Source organism: Grampus griseus, assembly GCF_964374135.1.
Source record: "Grampus griseus genome assembly, chromosome: 1".
NCBI lineage: Eukaryota > Metazoa > Chordata > Mammalia > Artiodactyla > Delphinidae > Grampus > Grampus griseus.
The window spans coordinates 52398326-52421034 of NC_139017.1; the positions used below are offsets into that span (position 1 = coordinate 52398326).

The 22709-nt window shown below is 40.2% G+C and overlaps 2 protein-coding genes across 2 annotated transcripts in view; one reads left to right on the top strand and one right to left on the bottom strand.

Moving 5' to 3' along the window:
- Positions 1–493: 493 nt before the first annotated feature.
- Positions 494–3244, bottom strand: METTL18 (methyltransferase 18, RPL3 N3(tau)-histidine). Its single transcript, XM_082667123.1, has 2 exons — positions 3100–3244; positions 494–1834 (listed from the first exon to the last, which is right to left on the bottom strand). Exon 2 carries the CDS (start codon positions 1623–1625, stop codon positions 504–506), a length of 1122 nt encoding a protein of 373 aa, XP_082523249.1. The 5' UTR covers positions 1626–1834; positions 3100–3244; the 3' UTR covers positions 494–503.
- A 67-nt stretch (positions 3245–3311) lies between these two features.
- Positions 3312–22709, top strand: part of FIRRM (FIGNL1 interacting regulator of recombination and mitosis) — a 52376-nt gene continuing 32978 nt past the window's right edge. Inside the window, exons 1-6 of the mRNA XM_082667761.1 lie at positions 3312–3487; positions 7198–7225; positions 8910–8998; positions 10572–10676; positions 11397–11537; positions 21485–21650. Of these exons, the coding sequence (XP_082523887.1) occupies positions 3365–3487; positions 7198–7225; positions 8910–8998; positions 10572–10676; positions 11397–11537; positions 21485–21650 (652 nt within the window). The 5' untranslated portion in view covers positions 3312–3364. The remainder of the gene's footprint in view (positions 3488–7197; positions 7226–8909; positions 8999–10571; positions 10677–11396; positions 11538–21484; positions 21651–22709) is intronic.

The following is a 22709-nucleotide window of genomic DNA, read 5'->3' on the forward strand; positions in this document are numbered from 1 at the left end:
ATACAAGATAAATGAATATAAAAATAAAACAAAACAAAAACTTCTTCCTAGTTACCCAAGGCCTTCAATCTAATATTTAGATTCAGAATCATTTAGTGATGCATATGTATGCCTTTAGAATTAACAGCATGGTGATCGATCAGGCACTTCATGTGAACAGAAACTGACAAAGACTGGGAAGAAATTCAAACTTGAGGTAAAAAATGGCAGATTTTCCTGGGAACAAATTTATATGCTAAAGGTGGTAGAAAGGTCAAATTGAATGAAAGTGGAGAACAGAAAACTTTCCCACAAAATGATTTCCTAGGAGCTCTTTTCAAATGCTGAGGAGCACTATTTTTTCAGTCTCACTTAGCAAGTACAATGTCGCTAATATAGTTGGTCTCTTATTTGGATAAACAAAACTAAATATCATAATTTCAGAAAAAAATAACAGCAAAGCAGAAATCGAACATTCAAGTTTTGGTTATTTTGTTTATTTCACTTAGGACACTCAGTGGGCATTAACTGGGGTACTTAAAATTCATCTCAATTAGGAATCTCTTTAGTCCTTCATCAATTATTTCGAGTGTTCTCATCTCAAATACATTCCTGTCTTCAACAAACTTCTGAAAGAGATGAGTACCTCCACCCACACCAAAATAATGTGCTTTGCTGGCCAAAAGCACCCGTCCATTTTTATCTAACAATCTAAGGAATGTTTGGTGCAGAGGACCATAATAACCTGGATTGTAAATGGTTTCTGAGGTAAGAATGAGATCATATTTTTCAAAACGTTCTTCACTGCTTAGTAAAAGCTTACAAAACTCAGACCACTCCCCAGAAAAGAACCGGAATTTACATAGTGCTTGTGCTACTTTTGATTTCCTGAACCTTTTCACATCTGATTCGTTTACATCATTTTCTTCATCTTCCAAAGTGGAGTTAGCCACTACATTAGGTAAGGTTACTTCATCAATCACCACACTGTTATAATCTTGAAAATGAATTTCTTTGGCACCTCCCTTGAACGCCATTATACCCAGCAACCCTGATCCACAACCAAGATCCAACACTTTTTTCCCAGCAAATTTCACTTTGGCCTTTGTAAAATATGCCAGGAGGTCAAAGGTACATTCCCAGATTTTTAAACCTCCTTCATAAACACCTGTAATCAGATCAGAGTGAGCAGAAAAGCTTTTTGAAATGATGTTTTCTCCTGGGAAGTTCTCTTTCAACAAGATGGTTTTCACTACTGATATGTTCATATGCTGGAGACCTGGTAATGTTTCTATGACTTTATTTTCTAACACTTTCTTTAAATCTTTAGGCATAGCATGCTCTTTGGCAACTCTAAAGCAGGGCTGTTTTTCATGTGGCTCCAAGCTACTTGAACTGTTAGCTGCATTGAGTGAGCTGCCTGTGTCTTGAGAGGGACCTGCATTTCCTGCTGACTTATGCTCCCACAAATGATCCTGAAGCAGGTCAAACTGTTCTGTAGGACGTTTTTTGTCTCTATGTGTACCTTTTTGTCTTTCTGAGACTGAAGACTCTTCTGAGGAATCTAGGGCCAAAGCTCCATCTCCAAGGGATGTTAATTCATCTTCCAGATGGTCTTCTATAGTGAAATTAAATTGAAAAGTCATTCTCTCATAAAATGCACACAATCGTTAAACTCAAAGGAAGGTTCTTCAACTTCTGGATAGAACTGATGACACACACGTAAACCTGCTTCAATTATTCTGTTAGTTTTGCTGGAGATCCATTTCTCTTTAGCTGCTTATAAACAGTTACAATATTCAGAGATATTTCCAAATGACTTTTAAGAGGTCTTTGCTCTTTTTTCAATTTAGCTCTGGAGAAAAAAAAAAGAAAATTGTTATTAAAAAGCAAAATGACACATTTTACGTAAATGTAATATTAAACAGTCCCCTGCTCCACCCCCAGCAGCTGCCTTTTCTATGAAAGCGGTGGAGGGACAGGGAGATAAAGAGACTTGAAAACACACACACCCTTCAGGTTTCAAAAGCTGCAGAAGAGGGCTTCCCTGGTGGCACAGAGCTTGAGAATCTGCCTGCTAATGCAGGGGACACGGGTTTGAGCCCTGGTCTGGGAGGATCCCACATGCCGCGGAGCAACTAGGCCCGTGAGCCACAAGTACTGAGCCTGCGCGTTTGGAGCCTGCGCTCCGAAACAGTGAGAAGCCACGATAGTGAGAGGCCCGCGTACCGCGATGAAGAGTGGCCCCCGCTTGCCACAACTAGAGAAAGCCCTCGCACAGAAACGAAGACCCAACACAGCAAAAATAAATAAATTAATTAATAAACTCCTACCCCCGACATCTTAAAAAAAAAAAAAAGCTGGAGAAGAGAATAAACCGTAAAAACAAACAAAATAACAGCAGCAGCAACAACTAGAAATAAGGTAAAGTCCAAAATTCTCAGGCAGGAAATGACAAGCCTAGCTATTTAGTGTGTTTCATCTGTCACGACCCTGCCCAAACATATTAACCTCCGAAACTGCCAGAATCTCTTCAACCTGTTACCGTTTCAAGTAACAGGACTTCAAGATTGTATTTTGATAAATGAACATCCCTTTAAAAACAGGCACAGGTATGCTCTGATGTGTGTAAATTCATTCAGATGACCTCACTACAAACATTTCGTGGAGACCTGCAGCTCTAAGTGTACTGGGAGTGAGGTAACTGTGGAGTAATTAGTAAAGATTAGCTTGACACAGAATAAGGGCACTGAACTGTGCGGGGAGATCCGTAGAAAATGGAAGCAACTTAATAAAGAGACTCTTCTCTGTATCTACTGGCTAGACACTTAAAATATACCGTCTACTTCAATTTGCACAACAGTTCTGGCAGGTGGGTCTTTATCCCCATTACATAGGACGTACAGAGTAGGGTCAACACATTAAGTGGGTAGGAAGGCGCCTGTTTCTATCCCATTTCACAGCGGGGCTTGGAGTCATTTCTGGCTGTAAGTCCCAGGTCAAACCCGACACCAGATGTGCAACCTCAAAGCCCCAAGGGACGGAGTGTAGCAAATCTGTGGACTCCCGGCCCTCACCTCCCCCAAAGCGTCTCAAAAGCAACGTTACAGCGATCCAGACCTGTGGACGCTAGCTCCCCGGCAGGTTTCCAGCTCCAGAGTAATCCGGCCAGACCCTCCCGACTGAAAGCGCGCACCAGTGTGTCGAGGCCTCCGCGGGCCAGACAAGCCCGGCTTTATTCCCAGTCGCGTGGGGCCCGGGCTCACTAAGGAAAGCGGCGCCTTTCCTCTCTATGGTTTTGGCTCGCAAGGCCTGCCGGGACGGTGGGAGTTTCCGGTCTTGGCTCCGGCGGGAGTGTTTCGAAGCTTTGGTCTTGGGCGAAAGCATGTCTCAGGAACGCGCTGTCCCGGCGAGCGCGGTTCCCCTGGAAGAATTAAGTAGCTGGCCGGAGGAGCTATGCCGCCGGGAACTGCCGTCTGTCCTGCCTCGGCTCCTTATATCCTTCATTGTCACTTCCACCTAGAGAGGGGTGTGGGGCCTGTCTCCAACCTTCTCTCCTGTCTCATCACACCCGCTGCAGGGCCGTGTTGGGTTCCTGCGGCTTCAACCCTCTCCTTTCTCTGTTGATGAGCGAGATGAGTAAGCGAGGGGAGGAAGGGCGTGCGAGAGCCGTGGGTGCCGAGACCGAAGGCATGCCTGGCTTTGGCATCCGAAGGGCTTGCAGAGGTGTTCTGCCAGTGGTTTTGGCAGTGGATGTGGCGTTTTCTGCCATTTCTCTGGGCCTTTGAGTTGCTCTGTACGTGCAGTTAAGCGTGAGTACTTTTCCATGGGGCGGCGGGAGCGGGGAGAGGCAAGGACTCAGACTTGAGCTGTAAGGTGAGGTGACTGGATGAAGTAGAGAGAGCGAGGTACTCTGAGCTCTCATCTCTAAAATGGGTGGTGAAAATGAATACCTTCCTCACTATTTTGAGAATCTAAAGGACGTAGTTCTGACATGGTGCCAAGTCTGTAAAAGATGTTCAGTAAATACAAATGTTCTTCCCCTCCCCTTTTTGAACCTCTTTCGGTTTCTTGCTGGTGAGAAGGAGTTGCTTCCTTTGCTAATTGGCTTTCATCTGCTGGGTGTGAGGTACTTAACGTCTCCGTTGTCCAGATGCAGGTCATTTAGAAGTCGAATCTTTTTTTGGTTGTAAATGTACCTGGAGTCCTAGCCCTTCATGTTAAAGGGTAATTTTTTTTTTTAACAGCTTTGAGCACATAAAACTACACTCAAAAGAAAAACAAGACCTTCACTTGAGAGAGTCTGAACACTGCAAAAATAATTTTTTACAGCTGAAGCCAAATATAAATATTACGGTCACATAGAAATCATTCACCTGGGCATTGGCAGGTGGTCCCACTTAGGTACCAAAGCGCTTTCTTAGTTATCGTGTAGACATGGAACTGCTGTCCTCAAGGATTTTTGATTTTGGTAACAAAAAGCCATCCTCCTCCTCAAAAAATTTTACTAGGTACAGAATATTATATGTACCAGGCAGTGTTAGGCTTCGGGGGAACAAAGATAAGAAACACGGTTCCTCTTTTTCTTCTCAAGCTTATAGGGGGATTTCAATAATTGAAAGTCAAGCTTGTTTATTTATTTATTTTTATTATTATTATTTTTTTTGCGGTACGCGGGCATCTCACTGTTGTGGCCTCTCCCGTTGCGGAGCACAGGCTCCGGACGCGCAGGCTCAGCGGCCCAGCCGCTCCGCAGCATGTGGGATCTTCCCGGACCGCGGCACGAACCCGTGTCCCCTGCATCGGCAGGCGGACTCCCAACCACTGCGCCACCAGGGAAGCCCTATTTTTTTTATTTTTTATAAATTTATTTATTTTTGGCTGTGTTGGGTCTTTGTTGCTGCGCACGGGCTTTCTCTACTTGTGGCAAGTGGGGGCTGCTCTTCATTGCGGTGCACGGGCTTCTCGTTGTGGTGGCTTCTTGTTGCGGAGCACGGGCTCTAGGCGCACGGGCTTCAGTAGTTGTGGCACGTGGGCTCAGCAGTTGTGGCTCGCGGGCTCTAGAGCGCAGGCTCAGTAGTTGTGGCACACGGGCTTAGTTGCTCCGTGGCGTGTGGGATCTTCCCGGACCAGGGCTCGAACCTGTGTCCCCTGCATTGGCAGGTGGATTCTTAACCACTGCACCACCAGGGAATTCCCAAGCTTGTTTATTTACATTTAAAAAAAAAATCAACATTCTCACCTGGTTTTGCATCTCAAACTTAAAATTCAAAAGAACCCAAACCTGTTCTTCCCGCCAGTCTTCTTCATCTAAATAAATGGTTTTACAAGCCAAAACCTTCAGTCCTCTCTCTCTCACATCCAATCAGCAAGTCCTTTTGTTTCTGACCTAGACTATATCTTGAATCCAAATGCTTATCTCCATCCTGGTTGCTACCATTCTTTCAAACCTCCATAACCTCTCACCTGAACTATTGTTAATAGCTCCCTTGCTTCTACTCACGTCCTCTTATAATCCATTCTCCAAAATAAGTTCACAAAAAAGTGAAAAACATGTTGTTTACTTTTTAAACCACTCCCTCCACCCCAGTGGCTTCTTAACAAATTAGGAATAAAATCTAAACTTTTACCTTCAAGGCTCCTCATGTTCTAAGCCTTTTCCTCGCTTACCTAGCTCACTACACTCTGTCCACATATACATGAAGCTCACCTACCTCAGGATCTTCATTTTTGCTGATCCTTCAGCGTAGTTCTTCTCTCAGCCTTTTGTCCATCTCATTACTCAGATCTCAGCTCAGATGTCACGCCAGCAAGCCATTTTCAGTGTCCTCAGTCTTAGGTGGTTCTCCCAAACCCAGTCTGTAATACTTATCTCATTGCCCTGTTCAGTTTTCTAAAGAGCAGAAGCAACCTTAATGGAAATTATCTTGTTTACTTTGTTTTCTTTTTACTTTTCCTCACTGTACTGTAAAGTTCATAAAGGCAGGAATTTTGTTTTCTCCAGCACCTAGAATAGTACCTGGCACATAGTAAGCATTCAGTGAAGGGCTAAAAGATATTGTCATGTTTTAAAACTGCCTGAAAATCTCATTAGATAAATTTTTTTTCAGCTTTTGGTTTTACTTCAGCACTTTTTCTACAAATGAAAGAAATTTTCAGTAACTCCATCACCCAAACATAATTATTTTCATGTTTTGCATTTCACACGTTATTTTCCAGTCTTTCTTTTTTTTGCGGGGTGGGGGGGGCGCCGCTCGGCCTGCGGGATCTTAGTCCCCCGACCAGGGATCAAACTTGTGCCCCCTGCAGTGGAAGCGCGGAGTCTTAACCACTGGACTGCCAGGGAAGTCCCTTATTTTCCAGTCTTTACCTGCATGTCTGCATAATTATAACTTATGTTTAATTTTGGAAGAGGCTAGAATTTTTTTGACCTTTACTGAAATTGATCCACGATGCAAATTCTACCCTACTGAACTAAAATGAGTTAATGACTATATTTCATTTTGATTGCTGCTGTAAGATGTATATGCAAAGTAAGATTTCAGAAAAAGAATCAATTCCTGTATTACTGTGACAGAGTTATGGCTTATTCATTTTTCTTATTGACACATACTTTAATAATTTGTATATTATTTTTACAGGAAAACATTTCTAACAATTATTCTGAATGGTAGAAAAGTGTATAGTTTATAATGTGATTACCATTAACGTTTGTAATGAACATAGCATAATTTATTATGACGTATTTGTAAGCTTCTATGTGCAGAAGAGTTTCTGTCTGATAAGGTGGTAAGATAGATATGCTAGTAACATGAAAAGATAAGAGTTGATCAGTGACTTAAGACAGGTGCAAATAAAGTACTATAGAAGTGCTGAGGAGGAAGAAATTTCTGTTTCAGAAACCAGAAACCCATGGATCATTATAGACTGTTTCTCATCTGTCAGAAATAAGTCATAACTACACATAATTTGAAAAGATAAGTTTATCCCTGAGTGATTTTGAAACATTTCCTTAAAGTATTTTCATTATATTTCATTATACCTAGTAAGCATTACATTTTTTACAGCAAAATTAAGCCAGTAATTTGAGTCTCATTTCAATCTCTTACTGATCATTGCTTAAACTTCAAGAAGGGTCCTTTTAAAATCTGTTCTCAGTAGTGAATATCTTACTACTGATACTAGTATCTTCCTTAATTTTTTTACTCTATGTATCAGCATTCTGACAGTTGGCTTGAGCATATTCGTAAGTAAAATTATCTTAATTGTACGATTACTTTGATGTCTTTAAGGCCTGAGTCCCACATATCCCAGTTTCGTATTCCCTTTAAATTTAAATATAGTTTTGTATACCCTTTAAGTTTATTCTTCCTATTGTAGTGTTACAGCCTTTGTAATCTTCAGTTACTTAAAATGACCAAATTACTTCAAATTACAGTACTTAAAGTTTTAAATTCCATTTTGGATAGATACCAAAAGTGTTCTGTTTGATAATGTGTGTATAAGCACATTGTAAATTTTATTTTATTTTATTTTATTATTATTATTTTTTTGCGGTATGCGGGCCTCTCACTGTTGTGGCCTCTCCCATTGCAGAGTACAGGCTCGGGATGCGCAGGCTCAGCGGCCATGGCTCACGGGCCTAGCCGCTCCGCGGCATGTGGGATCTTCCCGGACCGGGGCACGAACCCGTGTCCCCTGCATCGGCAGGCGGACTCTCAACCACTGTGCCACCAGGGAAGCCCCACATTGTAAATTTTAAATGTTAGTTGTTAAACTGGTTAGACCAATATAAAACATAATTTGCAGTCTACTTAATAACTTTCAGCCTCTTAACATGTTTAGTGTCAATTAGAAAATACTTTCTAAGTTACAAAAGGCTGATTGTTTAGGCATGACAAATTTGTCATTTGGAAAAGTTGACTTTCTTCATCTGTCTTCATTAATCTTACTTGACGTAATTTATTTATTTAGTTAGGAGGAGAGGTAGAGAGTTAAGTCTATCTGCAGAGTTTACTCATATATTTTGAGTTTTCTATTTACATTTCACTTGGTTGTGGAATATTTGTTTATAATCTTGGATCTGTGTGCTGCCTGTGGGGTCTGATTTTTTTAAGGAACAGTTACTTTTTATCCTGTGTATGAGAGTTGTACATATTCATTATAGAAAATTTGTAACATGCAGAAAAACATAAAAGATAATAAAACAATCATTAATCTGAAATGTTTAAGATTTTGGCATAGGATATTCTCATCTTGATTCTATATATTCCTGCCAGCCTATCGGTTATTCTTTGTATATACATGTTTATATATATATTAAGATTGGAATTACACTATTTGGAAGTTTTTTCATTTTAGCTTAATGTATTGTGGACATTTTATCATGGTTTTAAACGATCTCTAACAATCTTTTTTTTTTTTTTTTTTTTTTTTTTTTTTGCGTTATGTGGGCCTCTCACTGTCGTGGCCTCTCTCGTTGCGGAGCACAGGCTCCGGACATGCTGGCTCAGCGGCCATGGCTCATGGGCCTAGCCGCTCTGCGGCATGTGGGATCTTCCTGGACCAGGGCACGAACCCGTGTCCCCCGCATCGGCAGGTGGACTCTCAACCACTGCGCCACCAGGGAAGCCCATCTAACAATCATTTTAATGATAGCAGATCCTATTCAGTAGATTTACCCACATCCATTAACTGATCTTCAGTTGCTGTACACATACATTGTTTTGTTTTGTTTTTTAAAATTTTTCTATTATTTCAGGTTGTTTAACTGTTAATAGTTTCTCTACATAGAATATGGCATTTTGAAACTGTACAAAGCTTTTGATTGCTAATACTTACATATTCTCAAATCTGCGAAAGGGTAGTGACCTTTGTTGGCTGACATGACTTAATACTGCTACAAAATACGTTACTATTTTCCTTTATAGAAATTCTGAAAATTATTGTAGAAATGTTTTTACCTCATATGAACCATCTGACATTGGAACAGACTTTCTTTTCACAAGTGCTGCCAAAGGTATAGTACTATTATTATCTTAATCAATTTACTTGTTATAAAGGCTGTTAAGATCTGGCCTCAGTTTTAGACCATTTATTCTTAATTTCTTAATGTATCACTTTTTTTGTTTTTGGTTGCGCCACGAGGCTTGTGGGATCTTAGTTCCCTGACCAGAGATTGAACCCGGGCCCACAGCAGTGAAAGTGCCAAGTCCTAACGACTGGACTGCCAGGGAGTTCCCAATGTATCACATATTTGAAATACAAATAAAATAGTTAAAAATAGATCTTATGTGAGAATATGATGGTGTCATTATGATGTCAGGTGATTAAAAAACATTTTCAGAGACTATGGATCCTTTACTAATTGAATTTACATTATTTGTAGTTGGTTTTAAATACTCTTGTATTTTAAAGCTATTCATTGAAAATTGGGATGGATGATGAAGTTAGTTAAGTCTCTTTCTTTATCTTCTCTGTAGAATTTATTAATAATTGTTAAATTTCATTTTCTGGAAAAATGGAGCCAAAATTTATTAAAGAAGCCTAAGAATAAAAATGGCTGGAATATTGGTAAAATCAAGTAACTTAAAAGAAAATATCAGATTCACCAGCTGCATTGTTACCTTTTAGATATATGTGGTATACCTTTTCTCTGAAAAGCAGAGTCATAACTTTTTTTTTTAATTGTGGGAACTAAACATACTTTGGTGACAAAATGAAACTTTTTTTTTTATGATAACTTATCTCTTACTGGAATGGATTTCTAAGTTTAGCTTTGAAACAAATAATTATCAGAACTCCTTTTACTCATATTCACTCGATTGTTCTCTATCTAAAAAGTTTCTTAAAATTTGTTCTTGACTGCCAAAAAAAGGTCCAGCTAGTATATAGATGAAAACGAGATGTTGAGTGTTAACAGGCTTATGGGAAGCAGTACCCTCTTTAGTTACAGTGTATTGCTGACTATGGTTATTCTTGTAGTGTAGTGTTTAGGCCATTTAACTTGTTGAGAGTATTAAGATCTTAGGTTGGCTGATGTTTCACAGACAAAAACACTTAGTTCTGAGGTCACGTACTATGTCTCTAACCCAGGAACAGTATTTTGAGTTGGTCAGAAAGGGAAAGTGAATAGGTAATTCAGCACAAATTCATTACCACTACCAGAAAATAACCTTGTAAATGTTCACATGGATGTTGATTGGTTAAGATATCATCTTTTATTTATTTAAGTGTAAGAGTAGCACTTTTGTTACATCACCAAAAAATGAACTTTGAGTGATATTTTTTTATGGATGTTATTAAGTAGATTCAAATCACAGAAATGGAAGACAAATCAATTTTTGTTGGAGGCTTTTTTTTTTTAAGGAGATTCTATTGTAGAAAAATAGTATACAAAAAATAGAAATACTATAGAAACACTATACAAAATATATATTTTATTAACTTTATTAGGTGCAGTTGTTATACTAGACAATATCCCGTAGCTGTTAATAATGCAAAATCAAATCTAATTTATTTCTTTAAAGATACGCCTTTCCTTTTTTAATGACTTCTGTTACTACTGTTTATGACCTGCTTTGTTTTCACAGACTGTGAGATTATTTGATGACATGATGTATGAGTTAACCAGTCAAGCCAGAGGACTATCAAGCCAAAATTTAGAAATCCAGACCACTATAAGAAATATTTTACAGGTATGTCAAATATATTAGAAAGGGGGGTGGGAGAGCTTAAAGAGTGTGAAATATTAATTAACTTTATATTCTCTATAAAATGCCCCAATGCTAGAATTAAATTTATAGAATTAAAGATATAAAGATATTGCAAAAAACATAAATTCTGAATTTCTTATACAATTTCATGCTTAGTAAATACCTAAACTCGTATAAGAAGCCAAGTAATCAAGATAGCATGCCCTGCCTGTAATTCTAAAGCATATGTGTAGAACACCTGCCATATACTTTGATGTTGTGGGTTAGGATTCCAACAACTTCTTTTTTTCTTTTTTTTTTTTTAATCAAATGGCTAGCCAGGTTTTTTGGGGGGGGGGTTTCCCTAAGATTTTTTTGATGTGGACCATTTTTAAAGTCCTTATTAAATTTGTTACAATATTGCTTCTGTTTTTTCATTTTTGGTTTTTTGGCTACGAGGCATGTGAGATCTTAGCTCCCCGACCAGGGATCGAACCTGTACCCCCTGCGTTGGAAGGCGAAGTCTTAACCACTGGACTGCCAGGGAAGTCCCTAGCCACTTTTAATATTTGTAGTTCTGACAGACTGTAGTTATGTGTAAGGAGGAACAGAGAGAGGGTCCATTTTGCTCACTGCTGTATCCCTAGCACTCAGCATATTGTCTGACACCTTTTAGGTACACAGAAAATATATTCTGAATGAAACTTCTTTCCATATTTCCAGACAATGGTACAGCTATTAGGAGCTCTTACAGGATGTGTTCAGCATGTCTGTGCCACTCAGGAATCCATCATTCTAGAAAATATTCACAGTCTTCCCTCCTCAGTCCTACATGTAATCAAAAGTACATTTGTACATTGTAAGGTAAGTGATGGGTCTAAGTACACTTTACTTTTTTTTAACATTTTAAAAATATTTTTATTTATTTTTTTCTGGCTGAGTTGGGTCTTTGTTGCTGTGCGCGGGCTTTCTCTAGTTGCGGTGAGTGGGGGCTACTCTTCGTTGTGGTGCGCAGGCTTCTCATTGCAGTGGCTTCTCTCATTGCAGAGCACAGGCTCTAGGCACCCGGGCTTCAGGAGTTGTGGCTTGCAGGCTCTGGAGTGCAGGCTTAGTAGTTGTGGCGCATGGGCTTAGTTGCTCCGTGGCATGTGGGATCTTCCTGGACCAGGGCTCAAACCCGAGTCCCCTGCATGGGCAGGCGGATTCTTAACCACTGCGCCACGAGGGAAGCCCTAAGTACACTTTAAATGGCCTAAAATCCATGGGCAAAGGGGCTGAGTTTGTGGTGCTTACAGTATTTGTTCATAAGTTTACATTTTTTTTTATTTATTTTTTATTTTTTTAAACATCTTTATTGGGGTATAATTGCTTTACAATGGTGTGTTAGTTTCTGCTTTATAACAAAGTGAATCAGTCATACATAAACATATGTTCCCATATGTCTTCCCTCTTGCGTCTCCCTCCCTCCCACCCTCCCTATCCCACCCCTCCAGGCTGTCACAAAGCACCGAGCCAATATCCCTGTGCCATGCGGCTGCTTCCCACTAGCTATCTACCTTACTACGTTTGTTAGTGTGTATATGCCCATGACTCTCTCTCGCCGTGTCACAGCTCACCCTTCCCCCTCCCCATAACCTCAAGTCCGTTCTCTAGGAGGTCTGCGTCTTTATTCCTGCTTTACCCCTAGGTTCTTCATGACATTTTTTTTCTTAAATTCCATATATATGTGTTAGCATACGGTATTTGTCTTTTTCTTCCTGACTTACTTCACTCTGTATGACAGACTCTAGGTCTATCCACCTCATTACAAATAGCTCAATTTCGTTTCTTTTTATGGCTGAGTAATATTCCATTGTATATATGTGCCACATCTTCTTTATCCATTCCTCCGATGATGGGCACTTAGGTTGTTTCCATCTCTGGGCTATTGTAAATAGAGCTGCAATGAACATTTTGGTACATGACTCTTTTTGAATTTCGGTTTTCTCAGGGTATATGCCCAGTAGTGGGATTGCTGGGTCATATGGTAGTTCTATTTGTAGTTTTTTAAGGAACCTCCATACTGTTCTCCATAGTGGCTGAACCAATTCACATTCCCACCAGCAGTGCAAGAGTGTTCCCTTTTCTCCACACCCTCTCCAGCATTTATTGTTTCTAGATTTTTTGATGATGGCCATTCTGACTGGTGTGAGATGATATCTCATTGTAGTTTTGATTTGCATTTCTCTAATGATTAATGATGTTGAGCATTCTTTCATGTGTTTGTTGGCAGTCTGTATATCTTCTTTGGAGAAATGCCTATTTAGGTCTTCTGCCCATTTTTGGATTGGGTTGTTTGTTTTCTTGTTATTGAGCTGCATGAGCTGCTTGTAAATTTTGGAGATTAATCCTTTGTCAGTTGCTTCATTTGCAAATATTTTCTCCCATTCTGAGGGTTGTCTTTTGGTCTTGTTTATGGTTTCCTTTGCTGTGCAAAAGCTTTGGAGTTTCATTAGGTCCCATTTGTTTATTTTTGTTTTTATTTCCATTACTCTAGGAGGTGGGTCAGAAAGGATCTTGCTGTGATTTATGTCATAGAGTGTTCTGCCTATGTTTTCCTCTAAGAGTTTGATAGTTTCTGGCCTTACATTTAGGTCTTTAATCCATTTTGAGCTTATTTTTGTGTATGGTGTTAGGGAGTGATCTAATCTCATACTTTTACATGTACCTGTCCAGTTTTCCCAGCACCACTTATTGAAGAGGCTGTCCTTTCTCCACTGTACATTCCTGTCACCTTTATCAAAGATAAGGTGTCCATAAGTGCATGGGTTTATCTCTGGGCTTTCTATCCTGTTCCATTGATCTATCTTTCTGTTTTTGTGCCAGTACCATACCGTCTTGATAACTGTAGCTTTGTAGTATAGTCTGAAGTCAGGGAGCCTGATTCCTCCAGTTCCTTCTTTCCTTCTCAAGATTGCTTTGGCTATCCGGGGTCTTTTGTGTTTCCATACAAATTGCAAGTTTTTTTGTTCTAGTTCTGTGAAAAATGCCATTGGTAGTTTGATAGGGATTGCATTGAATCTATAGATTGCTTTGGGTAGTAGAGTCATTTTCACAATGTTGATTCTTCCAATCCAAGAACATGGTATATCTCTCCATCTATTTGTATCATCTTTAATTTCTTTCATCAGTGTCTTATAATTTTCTGCATACAGGTCTTTTGTCTCCTTAGGAAGGTTTATTCCTAGATATTTTATTCTTTTTGTTGCAATGGTAAATGGGAGTGTTTTCTTGATTTCACTTTCATATTTTTCATCATTAGTATATAGGAATGCCAGAGATTTCTGTGCATTAATTTTGTATCCTGCCACTTTACCAAATTCATTGATTAGCTCTAGTAGTTTTCTGGTAGCATCTTTAGGGTTCTCTATGTATAGGATCATGTCATTTGCAAACAGTGACAGCTTTACTTCTTCTTTTCCAATTTGGATTCCTTTTATTTCCTTTTCTTCTCTGATTGCTGTGGCTAAAACTTACAAAACTATGTTGAATAAGAGTGGTGAGAGTGGGCAACCTTGTCTTGTTCCTGATCTTAGTGGAAATGCTTTCAGTTTTTCACCATTGAGGATGATGTTTGCTGTGGGCTTGTCATATATGGCCTTTATTATGTTGAGGAAAGTTCCCTCTATGCCTACTTTCTGCAGGGTTTTTATCATAAATGGGTGTTGAATTTTGTCAAAAGCTTTCTCTACATCTATTGAGATGATCATATGGTTTTTCTCCTTCAGTTTGTTAATATGGTTTATCACATTGATAGATTTGCGTATATTGAAAAATCCTTGCATTCCTGGAATAAACCCCACTTGATCATGGTGTATGATCCTTTTAATGTGCTGTTGGATTCTGTTTGCTAGTATTTTGTTGAGGATTTTTGCATCTATGTTCATCAGTGATATTGGCCTGTAGTTTTCTTTCTTTGTGACATCCTTGTCTGGTTTTGGTATCAAGGTGATGGTGGCCTCGTAGAAGGAGTTTGGGAGTGTTCCTCCCTCTGCTATATTTTGGAAGAGTTTGAGAAGGATAGGTGTTAGCTCTTCTCTAAATGTTTGATAGAATTCGCCTGTGAAGCCATCTGGTCCTGGGCTTTTCTTTGTTGGAAGATTTTTAATCACAGTTTCAATTTCAGTGCTTGTGATTGGTCTGTTCATATTTTCTATTTCTTCCTGATTCAGTCTTGGCAGGTTGTGCATTTCTAAGAATTTGTCCATTTCTTCCAGATTGTCCATTTTATTGGCATAGAGTTGCTTGTAGTAATCTCTCATGATCTCTTTTATTTCTGCAGTGTCAGTTGTTACCTCTCCTTTTTCATTTCTAATTCTATTGATTTGAGTCTTCTCCCTTTTTTTCTTGATGAGTCTGGCTAGTGGTTTATCTATTTTGTTTATCTTCTCAAAGAACCAGCTTTTAGTTTTATTGATCTTTGCTATTGTTTCCTTCATTTCTTTTTCATTTATTTCTGATCTGATTTTTATGATTTCTTTCCTTCTGCTAGCTTTGGGGTTTTTTTGTTCTTCTTTCTCTAATTGCTTGAGGTGCAAGGTTAGGTTGTTTATTCGAGATGTTTCCTGCTTCTTAAGGTGGGCTTGTATTGCTATAAACTTCCCCCTTAGAACTGCTTTTGCTGCATCCCACAGGTTTTGGGTCGTTGTGTCTCCATTGTCATTTGTTTCTAGGTATTTTTTGATTTCCTCTTTGATTTCTTCAGTGATCACTTCATTATTAAGTAGTGTATTGTTTAGCCTCCATGTGTTTGTATTTTTTACAGATCTTTTCCTGTAATTGATATCTAGTCTCATGGCGTTGTGGTCAGAAAAGATACTTGATACAATTTCAATTTTCTTAAATTTACCAAGGCTTGATTTGTGACCCAAGATATGATCTATCCTGGAGAATGTTCCATGAGCACTTGAGAAAAATGTGTATTCTGTTGTTTTTGGATGGAGTGTCCTATAAATATCAATTAAGTCCATCTTGTTTAATGTATCATTTAAAGCTTGTGTTTCCTTATTTATTTTCATTTTGGATGATCTGTCCATGGGTGAAAGTGGGGTGTTTAAGTCCCCTACTATGAATGTGTTACTGTCAATTTCCCCTTTTATGGCTGTTAGTATTTGCCTTATGTATTGAGGTGCTCCTATGTTGGGTGCATAAATATTTACAATTGTCATATCTTCTTCTTGGATCGATCCCTTGATCATTATGTAGTGTCCTTCTTTGTCTCTTTTAATAGTCCTTATTTTAAAGTCTATTTTGTCTGATATGAGAATTGCTACTCCAGCTTTCTTTTGGTTTCCATTTGCATGGAATATCTTTTTCCATCCCCTTACTGTCAGTCTGTATGTGTCTCTAGGTCTGAAGTGGGTCTCTTGTAGACAGCATATATAAGGGTCTTGTTTTTGTATCCATTCAGCTAATCTGTGTCTTTTGGTGGGAGCATTTAGTCCATTTACATTTAAGGTAATTATCGATATGTATGTTCCTATTCCCATTTTCTAAATTGTTTTGGGTTCGTTATTATAGGTCTTTTCCTTCTCTTGTGTTTCTTGCCTAGAGAAGATCCTTTAGCATTTGTTGTAAAGCTGGTTTGGTGGTGCTGAACTCTCTCAGCTTTTGCTTGTCTGTAAAGGTTTTAATTTCTCCATCAAATCTGAATGAGATCCTTGCTGGGTAGAGTAGTCTTGGCTGCAGGTTTTTCTCCTTCATCACTTTCAGTATGTCCTGCCACTCCCTTCTGGCTTGTAGGGTTTCTGCTGAGAGATCAGCTGTTAACCTTATGGGGATTCCCTTATGTGTTATTTGTTGTTTTTCCCTTGCTGCTTTTAATATGCTTTCTTTGTATTTAATTTTTGACAGTTTGATTAATATGTGTCTTGGCGTATTTCTCCTTGTATTTATCCTGTATGGGACTCTCTGTGCTTCCTGGACTTGATTAACTATTTCCTTTCCCATATTAGGGAAGTTTTCAACTATAATCTCTTCAAATATTTTCTCAGTCCCTTTCTTTTTCTCTTCTGGAACCCCTATAATTCGAATGTTGGTGCGTTTAATGTTGTCCCAGAGGTCTCTGAGACTGTCCTCAGTTCTTTTCATTCTTTTTTCTTTATTCTGCTCTGCAGTAGTTATTTCCACTATTTTATCTTCCAGGTCACTTATCCGTTCTTCTGCCTCAGTTATTCTGCTATTGATCCCATCTAGAGTACTTTTAATTTAATTTATTGTGTTGTTCATCGTTGCTTGTTTCATCTTTAGTTCTTCTAGGTCCTTGTTAACTGATTCTTGCATTTTGTCCAATCTATTGTCCATTCTGTCTCCAAGATTTTGGATCAACCTTACTATCATTATTCTGAATTCTTTTTCAGGTAGACTGCCTATTTCCTCTTCATTTGTTAGGTCTGGTGCATTTTTATCTTGCTCCTTTATCTGCTGTGTGTTTTTCTGTCTTCTCATTTTGCTTATCTTACTGTGTTTGGGTCTCCTTTTTGCAGGCTGCAGGTTCGTAGTTCCTCCTGTTTTTGATGTCTGTCTCCAGTGGCTAAGGTTGGTTCAGTGGGTTGTGTAGGCTTCCTGGTGGAGGGGACTAGTGCCTGTGTTGTGGTGGATGAGGCTGGATCTTGTCTCTCTAGTGGGCAGGTTCACGTTTGGTGGTGTGTTTTGGGGTGTCTGTGGCCTTATTATGATCTTAGGCAGCCTCTCTGCTAATGGGTGGGGTTGTGTTCCTGTTTTGCTAGTTGTTTGGCATAGGTTTTCCAGCACTGTGGCTTGCTGGTCGTTGAGTGAAGCTGGGTGCTGGTGTTAAGATGGAGGTCTCTGGGAGATTTTCACCGTTTGATATTATGTGGAGCTGGGAGGTCTCTTGTTGACCAGTGTCCTGAAGTTGGCTCTCCTACCTCAGAAGCAGAGCCCTGCCTCCTGGCTGGAGCACCAAAAGCTTTTCATCCACACGGCTCAGGATAAAAGGGAGAAAAAGTAGAGGGAATTAGTAGAAGTATGAGGAAAGAAAGAAGGAAAGGAGGGTAGGAAGGAAGGAAGAAAGAAAGAAAGAAGCAAAGAAGAAAAGAAGGCAAGAAGGAAAGAAAGAAGGGAGGGAGGGAGGGAGGAAGGAAGGAAGGAGGGAAAGAAGGAAAAAAGACAGAAAGAAAGAAGGTACAGTAAATATAAAATAAAGTATAATAAAGTTATTGAATTAAAAAATTCTTATTTAGGAAAAAAAAAAGCGACGGATAGAACCTTAGGACAAATGTTGGAAGCAAAGCTATACAGACAAAGTCTTACACAGAAGCATACACATACACCCTCACTAAAAGAGGTAAATGGGGAAAAATCATAAATCTTGCTATCAGAGACCACCTTCTCAATTTGGGATGATTCGTTGTCTAAAGGAGGGAAGGAAGGAAGGAAAGAAAGAAAGAAAGAACGAAGGTAGAGTATAATAACGTTATTAAAATTAATTATTAAGAAAAAAAATTTTTTAAAAAAAGACGGATAGAACCCTAGGACAAATGGTGGAAGCAAGACTATACAGACAAGATCTCACACAGAAGCATACACATACACATTCACAAAAAGAGGAAAAGGGAAAAAATCATAGATCTTGCTCCTAAAGTCCACTTCCTTAATTTGGGATGATTGGTTGTCTATTCAGGTATTCCACAGATGCAGGGTACATCAAGCTGATTGTGGAGCTTTAATCCGCTGCTTCTGAGGCTGCTGGGAGAGATTTCCCTTTCTCTTCTTTGTTCTCACAGCTCCCAGGGCTCAGCTTTGGATTTGGCCCCGCCACTGCGTGTAGGTCGCTGGAGGGCGTCTGTTTTTTGCTCAGACAGGATGGGGTTAAAAGAGCCGCTGATTCGGGGGCTCTGGCGCACTCAGGCCGGCGGGGAGGGAGGGGCACGGAGTGCGGGGCGGGCCTGCGGTGGCAAAGGCCGGCGTGACTTTGCAGCAGCCTGAGGCGCGCTGTGCGTTCTCCCGGGGAAGTTGTCCCTGGATCCCGGGAACCTGGCAGTGGCGGGCTGCACAGGCTCCGCGGAAGAGGGGTGTGGAGAGTGACCTGTGCTCGCACACAGGCCCCTTGGTGGCGGCAGCAGCAGCCTTAATGTCTCCCGCCCGCCTCTGGGGTCCGCGCTTTTAGCCGCGGCTTGCGCCCGTCTCTGGATTCCGCGCTTTCAGCCGCGGCTCGCGCCCGTCTCTGGGGTTCGCGCTTTTAGCCGCGGCTCGCGCCCGTCTCTGGGGTTCGCGCTTTTAGCCGCGGCTCGCGCCCGTCTCTGGGGTTCCTTTAAGCAGCGTTCTTAAACCCCTCTCCTCACGCCCCAGGAAACAAAAGAGGGAAGGAAAAGTCTCCTGCCTCTTCGGCAGGTGCAGACTTTTCCCCGGACTCCCTCCCGGCTAGCTGTGGTGCACTAACCCCTTCAGGCTATGTTCAAGCCGCCAACCCCAATCCTCTCCCTGCGCTCCGTCCCAAACCGAAACCCGAGCCTCAGAGCCTCAGCTCGCAGCCCCGCCCGCCCCGGCGGGTGAGCAGACAAGCCTCTCGGGCTGGTGAGTGCCGGTCGGCACCGATCCTCTGTGCGGGAATCTCCCCGCTTTGCCCTCCGTACCCGTTGCTGTGCACTCCTCCGCAGCTTCGAAGCTCCCCCCTCCGCCTCCCGCAGTCTCCGCCCGCGAAGGGGCTTCCTAGTGTGTGGAAAGTTTTCCTCCTTCACAGCTCCCTCCCACTGGTGCAGGTGCCGTCCCTATTCTTTTGTCTCTGTTTTTTCTTTTTTTTCTTTTGCCCTACCCAGGTACGTGGGGGAGTTTCTTGACTTTTGGGAGGTCTGAGGTCTTCTGCCAGCGTTCAGTAGGTGTTCTGTAGGAGTTGTTCCACGTGTAGATGTATTTCTGGTGTATCTGTGGGGAGGAAGGTGATCTCCGCGTCTTACTCTTCCGCCATCTTCCGCCTTCCCTCCATAAGTTTACATTTTAACCTATATTATTGCAGTGCATTTTTCCATAGAACAAAAAGCATGTATGTAAATATTTGTTTCAAAATAAGTAGTTATAAAGAAATCTTAAAAAGGGGGCTCTTGCAGTTTTGTTGTTGTCTTATTCTATTTCCTCTTGATAAGGAAAGAAGTGATACAGATTTGTGTCAAGTCGCAGGGATCCTCAAATATTTCTGTCATGGCATTGGTGGCTCAGATGAATTGCTTAACAATTAGGTGCCTGTAAAGGGACACTGACCTTTATTTAGTCCTGAGACAGCTTTAAAGCACAAAAGCTGGCCTAGGATTTGTGGGTCACAGGAAGTTTTGATAATGCTGTTTGTTGGATGAATGAAAATTGCTAGTTAACTAATGCTTCTCTTTGGTGACAGGGTACTGAAATGTCATGCACTGGACCTAATGTTATTTAGCTCCCTTTTAGTTCTATATTTGTAAGATCTTGGAAGTCAGAAATCATATTTTATACATACCTGCATCTCTCAAAGTACACTATGTATAATGGAGGTTCACTAAACATTTGTTTAATGAATGAATATGTCATTCACTAAGAATCATTAAATTTTTTTTTTTTTGCTGGTGAGAATTCTTTTCTTTAATTGAAGTACAGTTGATTTACAGTGTTGTGTTAATTACTGCTGTACAGCAAAGTGATTCAGTTATATATATATGTACCTTACTCTTTTTTACTATTCTTTTTCATTATGATTTATCATAGGATACTGAATATAGTTCTCTGTGCTATACAGTAGGACCTTGTTGTTTATCCATTCTATATATGAAAGCTTGCATCTGCTAACCCCAACCTCCCACTCCATCCTTCCCGCAACCCCCTCCCCCTTGGCAACCACCAGTCTGTTCTCTGTGATTCTGTTTCTGTCATAGACAGATTCATTTGTGTCATATATGTATTTTTTTTATTTTATAAATTTATTTATTTATTTTTAGCTGCGTTGGGTCTTTGTTGCTGTGCGTGGGCTCTATCTAGTTGCTGCGAGTGGGAGCCACTCTTCATTGCGGTGTGTGGGCTTCTCATTGCAGTGGCTTCTCCTGTTTCAGAGCACGGGCTCTAGGTGCACGGGCTTCAGTAGTTGTGGCTCGCAGGCTCTAGAGCGCAGGCTCAGTAGTTGTGGCGCACGGGCTTAGTTGCTCTGCGGCATGTGGGAGCTTCCCAGACCAGGGATCAAACCCATATCCCCTGCATTGGCAGGCGGACTCTTAACCACTGCGCCACCAGGGAAGTCCCTGTGTCATATTTTAGATTCCACATGTAAGTGATATCATATTGTATTTGTCTTTCTCTTTCTGACTTCACTTAGTCTGATAATTTCTAGTTGCATCCAGGTTGCTGCAAATGGCATTACTTTGTTCTTTTTTATGCCTGAGTAGTATTCCATTGTATATATGTACCACATCTTCTTTATCCATTCACCTGTCGATGAACATTTAGGTTGTTTCCATGTGTTGGCTATTATGAATAGTGCTGCTATGAACATAGGCATGCATGTATCTTTTTGAATTATAGTTTTGTCCAGATATATGCCCAGGAGTGGGATTGCTAAATCATGGTAATTCTATTTTTAGTTTCCTGAGGAACCTCTGTACTGTTCTCCGCAGTGGCTGCACCAACTTACATTCTGATGCTATTCTGCACCCCATGTTTTGCATATGCTCCCCACCCACCTACTCTCTAAAAGCATTACATTCATGAGCTCTGATAGAATGAATTAAAATAAATTTGGCTCTTGAGTTTTTTATGATTTGCTTTTTCTCTCGTTTTTATTCCTTTGTGGTCAGAATAGCGAATCTGTTTATTCTGGGCGTTTACACCTAGTCTCAGACCTTCTGCAGGCTCTTTTCAAGGAGGCCTATTCTCTTCAAAAGCAGCTAATGGAACTGCTGGATATGGTTTGCATTGACCCTTTAATAGATGAGAATGATGACATTTTGAATATGGTAGTAGGTGAGTGAAAAAAACTTACTACTTAGTATATGATGTGTATTGACTATAAACTGTACATCAGTTAAATTATTGAACCCAATGTTTCTAATGATTCATTATATCGTGTAAAAAAATTTAAATCCTACCCAATAAACTTTTAATCTCTTAAATTTTAGATTTTGTAAAATTGATATTTGATGCATTAACATAGATTTATATATTTAGTCAATGTTCAAAGTAGGTTGTTACTCCACAGTGATTAACAAAGAAAGTTATGCAATTTTATACCCTCTAAAGTAGTCCACATTCTGAAGCAGTAGCTTTCAGTGTTTTTAAACCATAACTTCATAGTAAGAAATGAAGTTTGCATTTCTTCCCGGAACACATATAATTACGTACTTGTATGTATGTTTGTGAATGTGTATGTATATACTACATTTATTTATGGTACTTGAAATAACGTACTCCATTATAGTCTATTTCATTTTTAAAGAATTGCTGATTGCTACTTTATTAATTTCATCACTTACCAATGGATCATGGCTCAGAGTTTGAAAAGCAGTACTCTAATAAAAAGATTGCATTCATAGCTTCAGCATAAAGAGAGTAAGGTGGTTTTGTGCAGTATTATCAGGCATCTTTTGCTCTGTAACAAACCAACCCAAAAATCTATTACATTAAAGTAACTACTAGGGAGTTCCCAGGCCGCCCAGTGGTTAAGACTCGGTGCTTTCACTGCTGAGGCCTGGGTTCAGTCCCTGGTCAGGGAACTAAGATCCTGCAAGCCGTGTGGCATGGCAAGAAGGAAAGAAAGAAAGGAAAAAAGAAAGGAGGGAGGGAGGGAGGAAGCAGAGATGGAGGGAAAGAGAGGGAGGGGGGGAGAGAGGAAGGAAGAAAGAAATCAAGCAACTACTGTTTCATTTATTCATGATTCTGAGTTAGTGTTTTAGGCTGGGCTCAGGTAGAACAGCTTTCTCTGCTTCACGTGGTGTAACTGGCTCACTCAGTTTGTGGTCACTGACCTCACTCACGGTCGTTTGTCGGCAGAGGGAGAGATAATGTCCTGAGCCAGTCCCATGT